At 41.3% G+C, this 13,891-nt stretch overlaps 1 protein-coding gene across 1 annotated transcript in view; it reads right to left on the bottom strand.

Moving 5' to 3' along the window:
* LOC132105815 (plexin-C1-like) overlaps nt 1–8,155 on the bottom strand; it is a 33,235-nt gene extending 25,080 nt beyond the window's left edge. The window contains exons 1-2 of the mRNA XM_059511236.1: nt 7,747–8,155; nt 7,488–7,613 (exon numbers count right to left, since the gene is read on the bottom strand). Of these exons, the coding sequence (XP_059367219.1) occupies nt 7,488–7,613; nt 7,747–8,007 (387 nt within the window). The 5' untranslated portion in view covers nt 8,008–8,155. The remainder of the gene's footprint in view (nt 1–7,487; nt 7,614–7,746) is intronic.
* Between the last annotated feature and the right edge of the window lie 5,736 nt (nt 8,156–13,891).

Below are 13,891 nucleotides of genomic sequence, written 5' to 3'. Positions count from 1 at the left end.
GTCTTTGGTGTTACTGGAGTCCGGCTCCACACTGAGAAAATCCATGCATACAAGTTCGAGTGGTCTTGTAGCGGTGATGTTGATTAGTGGTGCGGCTTTTTCGGGCATAGTCTTACGTCGTGTGCAGCGGTTGCAGGTTTTGACCTTAGTTTTCACCTCGGCTGACATTTTGGGCCAATAAAAACGCTTCCGGACGAGATCTAGGGTGCGCTCTGCGCCCATGTGGCCCATGTCGTTATGGAGACTCTTGAGGACTAAGGATCTCAGGACTTCAGGGAGCACTAGCTGGTAGTGAGTCTGAGCACCCTCTTGCCGCTTGCGATACAAGACACCATTTAAGACCATAAGTTTGTCCCACTCTCTTAATAAGAGACCAAGCTCAGGAAGTTCCTTCCTCAAGGATGGTGGGGGTTTCTCTTCTAATTCCACTTGCCTGAGTACTCCACGGATACAGGGATCAGCATTTTGCTTATCTTTTAACTCAGCTGGTGTCAGTGAGGGGATAACAGGTAAGCCACCAAGCTGATCCTCTTCTTCAAAGCTTTGTGGGAGAGCCTTTGGATGATGGGCAAGTGACACAACCAAGGTGGTGTTGGGTGATGTTTCCCCAGAGTGATTGTTGATCACTTGGCGAACCAAATGCTTCTCACAGATAGCTTTGATGGTGTTTTCATCTAGGTGTGCATAATCAGCCTCTGACAAGTGTCTTTGTGTGAATTGTTGTATCCTCTCAAACTCTTTTTGTGATGATATGTCATCAGGTAATCTGCCGTGGGGACGCCTGGACAGCCCGTCTGCGTCTTGATTTTGCTTACCGGCTCTGTATTGTAGCTGGAAATCAAATGTCGACAGAGCAGCTAACCATCTATAACTCGTGGCATCGAGCTTAGCAGAGGTAAGAATATATGTTAATGGATTGCTATCGGTGACAGCAAGGAATGTGTTCCCGTATAGGTAATCCTGGAATTTCTCTGTCACTGCCCATTTAAGGGCAAGGAATTCTAATTTGTATGCAGGATACCTGGACTCACATTTCGACAGACCTCGACTTGCATAGGCAACAACTCGCTTCTGTCCCTCTTGCTCCTGGTAAAGGGCAGCACCGAGTCCCGAGGTGCTCGCATCTGTGTGTAAAATGTAGGGGAGCTTGGGATCAGCAAACCCGAGGATGGGTGCTGTTGTCAGTTTTTCAATAATGGTGTCGAACGCTGCCTGACAAGCAGGCGTCCATCTGTCACCAAAGAGGTCCTTTGGGTTGTAGTATTTCTCACGGTTCTCTATGGTTTTACTGCGCTTTCTCAACGGCGGATAGCCAGCAGTGAGCTCGTTGAGTGGCTTCACAATCTTTGAGTAGTCTTTTACGAACAGGCGGTAATAACCACAGAAACCCAGGAAGGTTCTTAGTTCTTTAAGGTTGTTTGGTTTTGGCCAGGTTTTTAATGCTGCTACTTTGTCTGGATCAGTTTCGATGCCCTTTTCAGACACGATGTGGCCGAGGTACTTCACAGAAGTTTGGAAGAACTTGCACTTCCCTGGAGACAGTTTCAAGCCAAACTCTTTCAATTGGTTGAGCACATGCATCAACCTTTCCTCGTGTTCCTCCAGTGTCGAGGAGAAGATGATGAGGTCATCAAGAAAAACTAGGACTTGCTTCAAGTTAAACTCTCCCATACAGCGCTCCATAAGCCTCTGGAACGTACTAGGGGCGTTAGTTATCCCCTGAGGCATCCTGTTGAACTCGAAGAATCCTAGTGGGCAGACGAAGGCGGTTTGTGTTTGTCTGCTTCCTCCATCTCTATTTGATAGAATCCTGATTTGAGATCGAGTACTGAGAACCACCTGGACCCAGTCAACGCCGAGAATGACTCCTCAAGATTGGGTAAGGCATATGAATCTTTTACTGTTTGGGTGTTCAACTTTCTGTAGTCTATGCAGAGTCTGACGTCGCCATTCTTTTTCCTGACGACAACAATCGGCAAGGAGAAGGGCGATTCCGATTCACGGATGACCTCTGCATCCAGGAGTTGCTGGAGATGGTTACGCACAGCCTCTATATCTTGAGGGTGTATAGGTCTTGGTCTATGTTTGAATGTTGTCTCGTCACGGAGGGTTATATGGTGTTTTATTTTGTCAGTGCGACCAAAATCAAGCTCGTGCAGTGCAAACACCTCCGGCATGGAACTTAATTTCTCAGTTATCCTCTCTTTCCACTCATTGGGTACAGGAGAGCCAGTGAAGTCAAGGTTGAGATTTAATTTTTGGTCAGGTTTTGTGGGAAGGTCTGGGTCAGGGGTCTTAATTGATTGAACGCTCTTGACAGCGTGTATCTCTGCTATTACAGTCTTTGGAGATAGAGTGATGTCATGATGTGACTCATTCTTGAGCATGACTGGTATGTAGCATGATAGTTTTGGTGTAAGGCTTACCAAGCTATCTGTCACCAGAATGCCACCTGGCAGGGAAGATGACTTTGATGACTCTACCATCACCCATTTTCCAACATCAGTTGTCCTGCGGCTCACTGATCCTTCAAGGACTTTGGTCTGTCCAGCTGCAATAGTCTCAAAGTCCCTACAATGAAGCCTCACCTCTCCTAGACTGGAATCAACAGACTGCCTTTTCCTGATTTCAAGGGTCTTTAAGACAACTTTGTAGCCGTAAGGAAGAGACTCATAGTTCTGAGGTGCAATATCTGCATACTCTTCATAAAGAACATCCAAAGTATTTGTGCCTATAAGCACTGATGACAAGGTGGAGCGCATGTCAGGTACAACCAAAACTAGTGTGGGCACCTCAATGTCCGCTCCAAGCAAGCTCTTTGGGAATCTGATGGGGACCTCAACATAGCCAAGGTAAGGAACACTTTGGCCGTTGGCTCCTTCCACCTCAAGCAGGTTATTCAAGGAATTCATAGGTAAGTGAAACAGGTTTTCTAGATAGAAAGAGTTGGGGATCGTTGTTACTTGAGAGCCTGAATCCAACAAGCATCTGCAGTCTTTGTCACCTATGGTCACTTGTGCAGTGCACTTGGCTCCAATCAGCCCTTTTGGGAGGGTCACTGTCTGTTTTTGTGTGTGGGAGTACACACAGGCTCTGTGCAGCTTCTTTTTGGGACACTTTGTCTGTGTTCCAGTCCCCGTTTGTCCCACAACCGGAACTGGGTCTACTTTAAATGATCAGGCTTTGAAGCGCCATTTGCAATGTCCCATGCTAACTGCTTTTCTTTTAGCTGCTTCCTCTTCTCAGCTACGAGACATGGGTTCGGCTCACTTTCACACCGAGGCTTAATGTGTCCGTCCTCTCCACATCTAAAGCAATACCAGGGCCTTGGTCTATTGCTTGTGTTGTTGTTTACATCTCGGCTGTGGTGCAGCCTTGGAGATGCTGGAGTGATAGCTGTTTGGGGAGCTACTGGTCTGGCAGCTGATTTAGCCTTTCTGCCGTCTTTCTGTGTGATACGTGTGAGCTGGGACTGTAAATCAGCTATTTGTTTCTTTAGGTCTTGGATTTCGGACCTGTGATCAAGCGCTGACTGAGATGGATTGCAGTCTTCTTCACTCTGCACATAAATACCTTGATAATAAGAAGACACTTTTGGCTTTGCAATATTGAAGTGCCGTTTCATGCGGGATGCTTTGGAAGTACGCTTATCTTCTGCTGTGCATAGTAACAAGAGAAGTTCAGCAAAGGTAGGTGGGTTTTGTTTCTTTTGTTCTAGCTGGAGTTCAGCTATCAAGAGGTTGTCCCAGCAGCCTCTGACAAACTGTTTGAGAAGATGGCGGTCAAGGTCACTTGCAGTTACACCTCCCCTCCTTAGGGTGGTGTTCAGCATGACCTGCAGCCGTTGTAGATAAGCTGAGGGTTTCTCACCGTTATCTTGCATTGTGTTAAGATACTTTGCGAAGAGGTCATCTCCGTCCTCGACAGTGCCAAAAGCGGAGTCCAAGATCTCCAAGTATGCTTTAAGAGGAGATTCAGGTGTCAGGTGCTTCACAATATCGATAGCAGGTGATAAGAGACTTTCAAGAAGCTTCCGTGACCTGTAAAGATCAGACTGTGTTGTGTCTTTAAGGAGAAGTTCCACATTGGAACGCCATGTCTCATAATCCACTTCATTGTTGGATCGTGGGAACCGCCCAGAGAAAGGTCTAAGTCTCAAAGAAGTCTGCACCTGCAGAGCAGAATCTTCATTTCTCACTATATGCTCGACTATTACTTTTTGTATGTCAGGTGGGTTGACGTCAGAAAGTTTCAGAGCAGGCTGTGTCTTTTCTCTAGATGGTGGTGGAGACCAATGATGTTGAACATGCTGCCCTGTGGCCGTACTAGGTAAGGGGCTTATTTGTGCAGCGTTTTCAGGGCCATATTGTCCTGGGGTATCAGGTGAGTTCTGTTCTATATCTTCCTCTTGGGTTTCGGATTGATCTAGTTCGACACTCTCACTGATGACGGAGAGCTCTTCTCTGAGGACAGCTGCAAAGTCTTTGCCAGTCTGTTTTGCAATGTCCTTTAACTCTGAGAGGTAAGTCTGTGTAGCTGTTTTGCTAGCTACAGGTGTGTAGACACTGGCTAAGGCTCTAATGTGATAAGTGACATCAGTCCGGGTCTTACTGTTGAGTCTGTGTGGCAATGAAGGTAAGAGAGACTGCATAGCTGTACCATATACATACTCTACTACAACCTGTTTTTCTGAAACTGGCTCAACGAAATCTACTGGAACTACCCTTTGAATGGAACCATATTGTTTCAGGAAATCGTATAGTTCCTCATCAGTTTCTGTACCAGCTATACCACTAACTATAACCGAGTTAGGGATCTTCACACTACTCCTTTGAATAATATCCATAATGAATCACTGGTAACAATACTATACGGCCTCTGGTTTCTAATTTTAAATGCTTTAAGCCACTCCTGGCTGGCTCGCCAAGTTTGTAACACCGGAATCACACCACTTACAGTGCCACTGGACCAGTTCTAGGTTCTAAGGAGTGGGGAGCAAAAAAATAAATAAAAATAATTACACCAGAGACCGTTGCTTTAAATACAAAAGGCCGGCAATTTACTGAATGCAAAATTCACATAGAATATACAGTAAACAAACAAACAAAACAAAAAAAATACCCTGCAGATTCTTTGTACTTAGGTAAGTATTATAAATGAAAAGGTATTTCACTTTCTTTTTGTTCTTTAGTTCACCTAAGTTATTTTAATCAGGCTAATCTTAGTTTGAGAAGTCTTTTCCTAGGTTAAACTTATTTTAGAATTCCTATTTTTTTCCTGAGTTATTTCTTTTTCCCTTTCTTTTACAGGTAAGAAAATACCTTCAGTTTACACAACCAAATCAAAGTGGACCACAAGCATTTCAAATCACATTCAAACATATGAACTCAACATGAAAATAAAAGTATGACACTTTAACATAAGTTCAAGTCCAAATGTGAGTTCAATTATTCAGTTCAATGAAAAGTTTCAGTTCGATTCAGTCCAAAAATAATAGTTCAATCGGTTTCCAGTTCAATTCAAAACCAATTCCTGATTCTCCTACCACTCTGGCAGCGAGCTACCATACACAGGAGATTTCCTCACTGATGCAATGGAGAAGATGAGTTGAAAGTCTGGGTCTGGCTCGCCATCTTGAATCCCGTCTGTGCATGTGCACGCCTGCACACTGCAGACCAATCTTCGCTCCGACCAAGCTTCAAACCAAGCAGAAAAACCTGACATGTGTAACAGGTCATAAACACAATAAATCTCTTTTTAAATCCTCAAATAATACAAATGAATGTTTCAGTCTTTTGAGTTGTAACGTTACTGCTACGGTGCTTTTTCACCTCAAAAATGGTGACGGAGCGATCTCTTTTAACTCACAGCTCCATTCCTCACACAACTACCGTACACATCTCTCATTTACAAAGCATACATTCACATTTATAACATTCACAGTTTCCATAAGCCTAAAATATTAACTGGTAAACAGTTTATGGCGAAGCATTTCCTTGTAAACAGCTACGTTCTAACGTTAGCTCTCCGCCGGAGAAAAAAAAGAAAAAAAAAAAAAAGTACCTCACGGCAAAATGTGAGAAAACAACTCAAACTCACCAAAACTGGTGTGGCTTAGTTCCCATAAAATCCCTGTCAGTTCCCGACCAGGTAAGTTATGTTTTTTCAACTGCAAAATCAACTTTTTCACTCTTTTCTCTGCTTATTAAACAGCTCGTTCTCTCCGATTTCTCCTCTGCTGCAACGTCACTGAAGTGCTGTATCTAGCGTCACTAGTCCCTTAAAGGGGCAGTGACATTAATTTTCTGTCAGCATACTTTTAATCTTAACATTAAATTGTCGTATTAACATTTTTAATTAACTAAATTTAATTAACTTTAATTAACATTTTAATTATTTATGTCATATTTTAACATGGGTTACATAACCATTAATCTCCAAGTACAGCGTCCCTGGGAAGGCCAAACAAAGGTGAGATGAAAATAACAGCGTTTCGACGACATGGCGACAAACACAAACGCAGCTCTTCCTCCTCCTCTGTCTGAGCGCAACAAGACCACGCCCCCCTTTTTTGTGTGTTCATGTGGGCGGAGGTCAGTCAAAAAACTGTTTTAGTGACGTCATTACTGCAGGAACTAGAGGGATGTAGTCCAAACGGGTCGTTTTTTGTAGGCGAATTCTGTTAAATAAAATATCTCGCTTGGCATTGAACTTTGAGCTTTAGAATTTTACAGATATTTTTTATACTCTAACAACAACATTACACACTAACTAAAGTTTAAAACATGGGATCACAAAGAACAGGATATTTAAGTTAATTTTACATCACTATATAAGATAGCTCGTCAGGAAGGGCGGTGATTTGGAGCCCGACTGGAAAACACCCGGGATGTCGGGCTAGTGATTTTGCGAGCCATGCACCTCCTATCTATCCAGTTTGTGAACCATTGGTTTCGTTAAACAATAGAAATTATTATTTTAAAAGTAATTATTTTTTATTTTATTATTTTAATAATCTGTTCACGAATCGGATCATGAACTTGCATTACGAGCCAAAGATTATCTATTATTGATCATTTTGAATTAATAAAGACTTAAAGTTCATCTGTAAAGTACATAAAGCTGTCTTTTGACTTTATAAAAAAAAAATATTTCATGGATGATTCCTATGGATCTGTTAACTGAATACAAAGTGTGAATTCTAAGATAATTATTTATTCGCTCACTAGGAGTTGCCAAATGAACAGACTGCTTCATGCAGTTTTTTTGTTTCAATGGAGAATCAGTTTGGTTAAAATCCCCAAACTGTTTACTTGAATATTACATTAAGAAATTACATTAAAATGAAAAGTACTTTTCAGATGTAACTGTAATCTGATAACCCCTTATTTAAAATGTAATTCTAACGAAATAACATTTTGTATTTTAAATACGTAATGCTGTTACATGCATTTCGGTACTCCCCAGCCCTAAGAGGTGAAGGAGACTTTTATGAGTTGTCCATAACTGGTTCCTATGAACAGCACAATCCAGGATTCAATCCTCATTGCTGCCACTGCTGACATTGAGCTGTACTTGAACACCACAGAGAGCGGCTGAAGTTCACCACCACTCTGAAACACAAACAACATTAACTTTAGATGACTTTAGTGAATAGTACAATTATGTTTACCATGCAAAATCAATAAGGTGAAATACTGTTCTCAGTCATTTTATTTAAAAACATGGATGAATGCAGTTTCCAACCTCAGAACCACATTGCTTTTCATCGTAAGCGCAGAAACCCTTCACTTGGCCTCGAACATTACTGATGTCGTACAGAGCCAGCGCGCTGTTCTCCGGATCCTGATTCTGTGGCCTGAACACACCTGCCCAAATAACACCGTTCACTGAGGGAATAACGGTGCAGGCGACGAGCACTGGACAAACTTTATCACTGCAGCATCGTATACTTGAAGCCTGCAGGGATTTGATGATTTCTGACTTTTTCCCTTTAGAGTTGTCCATGCTCAGGACGAGCACTTTTCTCTCATCATCAGTCTTTGTGTTGAGAAATAAATAAGATTCTGAGGGTGAAACTCTCTGGAATCCATCAACAAACTCCACATCTTTCACTGTGCTCTCAACGCTGGCCTCTGTTCTTTCTGCTACTTTTGAGAAAATTCCACCTGACTGAGACTCTAATGTGTTGCATAAGACAACAACAGAATCTCGAGCTTTTGCATCGTCATCCTTTTTCCCAACTACAAGGTACCTACTGCTACTTGTACTGGCTATGAAGGCAACAGATTTCTCATTCTGTTTTGGTCCTACCCATATATTACTTTCATAGCAAATACTGTTTGTAATATCATTTATATCAAGAACTTCACAATATCCTTCTTCAAAAGTCCCACACGTTATCAGTGTGCCGTTTGCGTCATAAGGCACCAAAATGTTGATTTGTTATGGTTGGTGGCGTTAGTGATGTCTTTCCTCTTCTCCTCATATAGATTGTGTCTCATCTGATGAAGTCGATGGTCAGTAAGAACAAACAACTTACTGTTACCAACAACAAAGTCCTTAATGTTTTCATCAAAGTTTATCACATCACCACAAATGCAATATTTCAAAAGTACAAGTATTTCAAGTAAGAATCTCCTCATCTTGCACATGTGACGAGCAGCTGAAGTCTAGAGATGTGTCACAGAGATCGACTGCGCTCAGACACGTTCACTCGTGAAGTGGATGGAACGGAAAGTGGCTCTGAGGATGCAGATGACTTCCACGCAACACACCAACAAATCTATAGCCCCGGTGCGACATTTAGATGTTTGAAAGTTATAACATTTGATGAAAAACATTTTTAGATCAAACACCAAAGAAAATACGATTCAGGAACAAGTCTTAACTCTTTTGGATTAATTTTACTGACAAACTTCATATTTAATAGTTGTAATTTTGTGAAGTTCTGCAGTTTTTTAGTTACTGCTGCACCCTTGTGGTACATAAACAGCTATATCAGAAAAACTGATCTATCTCTATTTTCTTATTATCTTATTATGACTTTCAGTGAGCTAGTATTATAGTTAATATTACCATTTGCACATCATTTCTGTTGACATTGGTGCACCATAATATACAAAGAAAATTCATACAGGTTTGATTTTTGTATTCATAAGCCACAGAATCTGTTAGTTATGAATATTCATTTATAAATTTATATATATTTCTGTTAGTCTTTTTATTTATAAAACAGTAAAAGTATATCTAAAATGAATGTGAAAGATTTATACATTTTGAGATGTGAAGCCTGATGTAAGAGGATAAGGCAGGATGGGGTCTGATGTTAGAGGCCCAGGGTGGAAAGGGCCTGATGTTGAAGGGCCAGACTGGAGAGAGCCTGATATTGGAGGCCTGAACTTTGAAGGCAAAGACTTAGTTGATGCACATGTATCTTCTATCCCATGAAGGATCCTTCCAATGCAACAGGCCCCAAAGATGGCTAAAACGTTCTCCTCCTCTGTAGGGAGAGGAGGAACTGAATTGATACCCATTGTTTGCTTCCCTATTACATGCCGCAGCCCTCTGTTTTATTACACTTGCAAAGTCCCTCCACTTATGCCTGACTTCTTCTGGGCTTTGTTCATATTCATACCCAGATTTTTTTTTTGTCAGCATTTGTAATGCCATTTTTCAGCTTTGAAAATAGCTGGACTTTATTATTTTCCACCTCCTCCAAAAGAACTGTGATTTTATGCTTTGAAAATTTGGGTTTTTGTGTCATTTTCATTAACACAAGGCAGAATGACAAGGAGACTTAAATAGGAAAAATTAAGCAAAATAAGAAACAGGTGTCCACAACAGTATATCACAGTTTTTTCAAAACCCATATTTTTTCAAATGTGGTAAAGTAGCCAATCAATATTAAATAAGAAATAATATTTAAATGAAATAGGGAAAATTATTGACATTGGGATCAGAAAAGAGCACATTTTTAACTCCGTGTGTGTATATGTACTGCAGGACAAATGAATGATTCGTTATTACTCGACTCCTACGTAACGTCATTTCAAAAGCATAATTTGAGTCGAAGAAAAGAGAAAATAAAACCAAATTACTGTAGGTGGCGATATGTGCTCATGGCTCCAGTCAGCCATTAGATCGAAGAAGAAGAAGAACGACGGCTCAAACCAACATAGTTTGAACGATGGATCTGTGACGAAGGTACCATGGTTTCGGGAAACAGTCGTGACTAGCTAGTTCATTTCCATTACGATGCATCGTACTATGGTGGTTAATCAGTGAGTTATGTCATTGTATGGGAAACGCACCCCTGTCTGTTTTTTCCCTTCTTGTGTGTGTGTGGTTGTTTACACTTACCATGTGCTTCTGTGTCATCGTGGTTCCTGTCTCCGCCCTCTTGTTTCATTATTATCTTATTATTGGCCACAATCACCTGCTCTGCATTATGTTTATCATCCGATACCCCTTTTCTCTTCCCGATTCCGATACCTGGGCTCAGGGTATCGGCCGATACCGAGTACTGATCCGATACCTGGATGTGTATCTGTATATACAGCTGTATATACTACTAGTCCTGTGTAAATTGCTAGAATTATTTTATGGTGTGCTTCAGACTTATCCCTTAATAAAACATTAACAAATACATTGTGAACTACTGTATTTATTATAGTATTTTTATTATCTGACATGAATTTGACAGTAATATTATTTATTTTCTTAAGCGAAAAAGAACTTCAAATGCAGCCAAAAATCTAACACCGCAAACTAAAAAAGGTATTTTAGTTTTACAATATAACTGTATAAAAAACTGCAACAAATAAGTCTAGGAATATAAAAAATATATATATATTAATCAGATAATCTCTTTACAACAAAACGAGTCAAAAACAAGCAACCGTCTAGGCATAATTATTATTATTAATAGAGACGTATTATTATTACTACATAGAGACATATCTAAATCTACTGTAGGCTACAACAGTAGCTTAATATATTGTCAATTTACTCATGTTAAACCGAACATTTATTTTGATGGGTTGCCATGAAGATCTTTGAGTGTCTGTGTTTATGATATGAAATTCACATGAAGTGGCAGTTTATGCGTTCGTGTCCTCATATAGTGACACACGGCAGAGACTACAAAACAGCGAGCTCCTGCGCATCTGCGCCCATCACCCACAGAGACATATAATTTGCAGGAGTAATATTTAAATAGTATTTTGCAGTTTAATATTCACAGACACTAGTATATATTCGGCTACAGTCTGGAGCCCTTATTGTGTTATTCTTTGGTATTACTAAATACAAATACGTTATTCTATGTTATTTACTCAATATGGTATTAGCTTACTTATAATATTATGCATAACTATGAAAGAAAGCAATATACTGATCAATATGCTGAGTTATTCCCAAATACTGGATGTCATGAAGAGGGTCAGGTGTATAAAGGCCCTCCCATAGGGCAGTACTAGTAGTGTTGAACAGGATTGGACATATAAAAGACCTCCCACTGGGAGGTCCTGGTAATATTCCACTAAATTGTATCTGTGACCTAAACTGACCTCTGAAATGCACCTGTGAACTAAAATAACCCTGTGAACTTTGGGTGATTTCCAAATGCTGACATCAGTAGTAAACAGACTTGGGGGGATGTCTCACGTGACCATAGCCAACCAATAGGGAGTTATTTTTTAATTGGTGATTTGGCCGAATTCCACCATTAAGAAAAATATAGTGATAAGGGGTGGTAAACTTGGCAGGCAATGCCAATTAAAAACCAGAACTACCAAATAAGGTATAGAGATAAGGGTATAAAACGGGTGCGCGGCCAGACAGAAGATTCAGATGCGGTGCCTGGCATCTCGGCTTTGTTGCTTTGAGCAATAAAGTCTATATTCTGACACCTGGAACTCCGTCTCCCGAGCCTTATTAATTTGACTGAAGAAATTCATCATCAGCCCTAAGACACAACACCCTGCACTTAGACTAACATGGAAGCGACTGAACTCAGCAGCGGGTACCGAATACACTAACTTACTACCGGTACTACAGAGAAGCTGGTATCATCACATTTTTTAATTTTCAGCACCCTGGCACTTGGTAGTGAATGCCAGTACTTGTGGCATCCCTAGTCGCCGTTTTACTGTCTGGTTGGTCCAGTCTGAAATACTGCTAAACAGCGGACATACTGCTAACGCGTTTTCATTTCTTCTTTGCTGCTCTAAACAGGGGTTGCTTATGGCAACACAGCACAACTTCCTGTGTTTGCAATGCATTCTGGGCAGCAAAGAAGAACCGTGCAGCGGTTAGGCAAAACTAGTGGTGATAACTAGGTCTTGTTTAAGAAAATGGTATCGGATCGGTATATGGGTTCATGTACTCGCCGATGGCGATGCCAGAATTTGTTGTGGTATTGGTGATATTTCTGATACTAGTATCGGAATCGGTACACCTAGGTATCGGAAGTCTATCACTCCTCTATTTAGTCTCCTCATGTGTGCTCTCTGTTGTCAGATCGTCGTGTTGTGCTTGTTGATATCTTAGTTCCATCAACATCTTATGTTTTGCCTGCACAGAAATCATGCCAGTCTTGTGTTCATCCTTTAGTTTTTTCCCCATCTCTCCTGCTTTCAGTCAGCGCTAACTCCTCCAGCCCTTCCCTTGCTCGCGATCACCGATCGCTGTCTCTGCTCTTCTTTGCCTTGCTGCCTGTGCATTACCAGTTCCCCGACTCAACAGCGCAACCGCCTCCGTCAGTTTATCTCGGCCTTGCTTTAGTGGATTTCCTTATTGGAATTCGTCCAGGAGTCACTTTTGGATCTGCTCTGGGCTGCCCTTTCCCTGGATAGTTTTTTGTTGTCCCCGTCATGGCCCTGAGCCTCATGCCAACAACCCACCTCCCTATGGTTTTCTTTGGTTTTCTTTTCTCCTCTCCTCTCTCTCACTCCAGTTTTTCACAAGTTCATCAAACAACTGCAGTAAGAATATTTCATCAAGCACGGTGAGTAATGGCTTCTCCTGCTATTGTTATTTGCACCTCTTGCCACATGTACAGTTTAACTTTTTTGGTCGCAGATGAGGGATTCACATGTGATAAATGCAGAGAAATAGTTAGGCTGACAGAGAAGATTTCAGAATTAGAGACACGCATCCAAACTTTAATTGAGGACAGTAAGAATGTTAGGGCTCTAGATACGGCTTTGGATGCGTCTAGCTCAGGGATTCCTGTACATTGTTCAGTTCCGGCAACAGAGCCCCTGCAGCAGGGCAACTGGGTGACAGTGAGGCAGCATAGTCATGGGTTAAAACACCACTCTTCTGTTCCTATTAAAACATTAAACAGGTTCTCCCCACTCAGTGATGCACCCACTGAGAAACCTGATGAAAGTGCTCTAGTTATTGGTGATTCTATTGTACGGAACGTGAATTTAGAGACACCAGCCATCATATTCAAATGTTTACCGGGAGCCAGAGCGCCTGACATCTTGGCAAATTTAAAAGTGCTGGCTAATGCTAAACGTAAATACAGTAAGATTGTTATTCATGCCGGCGCTAATGTTGTTTGACCTGCTAGTCGGAGATCACTAAAAATAACATTAAAGAGTTGTGTGAACTTGCAAGCACGATGTCAGACACTGTAATATGCTCTGGTCCCCTCCCTGCTTAACATGGTGACAAGATGCATAGCAGATTGTCATCACTCAATGGCTGGATGTCTAAGTGGTGCCCACAGAATAACATAGGTTTCATAGACAATTGGACGAGCTTGTGGGGCAGACCTGACCTGTTGAAAAGAGATGGTCTTCATCCCTCCTGGGGTGGCGCCACTCTTCTCTCTAGAAATATGGCAAATAGTCTTATTGTTTATACTTGACTAACTGGG

Source organism: Carassius carassius, chromosome 26 (genome assembly GCF_963082965.1).
Source record: "Carassius carassius chromosome 26, fCarCar2.1, whole genome shotgun sequence".
NCBI lineage: Eukaryota > Metazoa > Chordata > Actinopteri > Cypriniformes > Cyprinidae > Carassius > Carassius carassius.
Note: the sequence above shows the minus strand (reverse complement) of the source record. Positions and strands in the feature narration are given on the sequence as shown.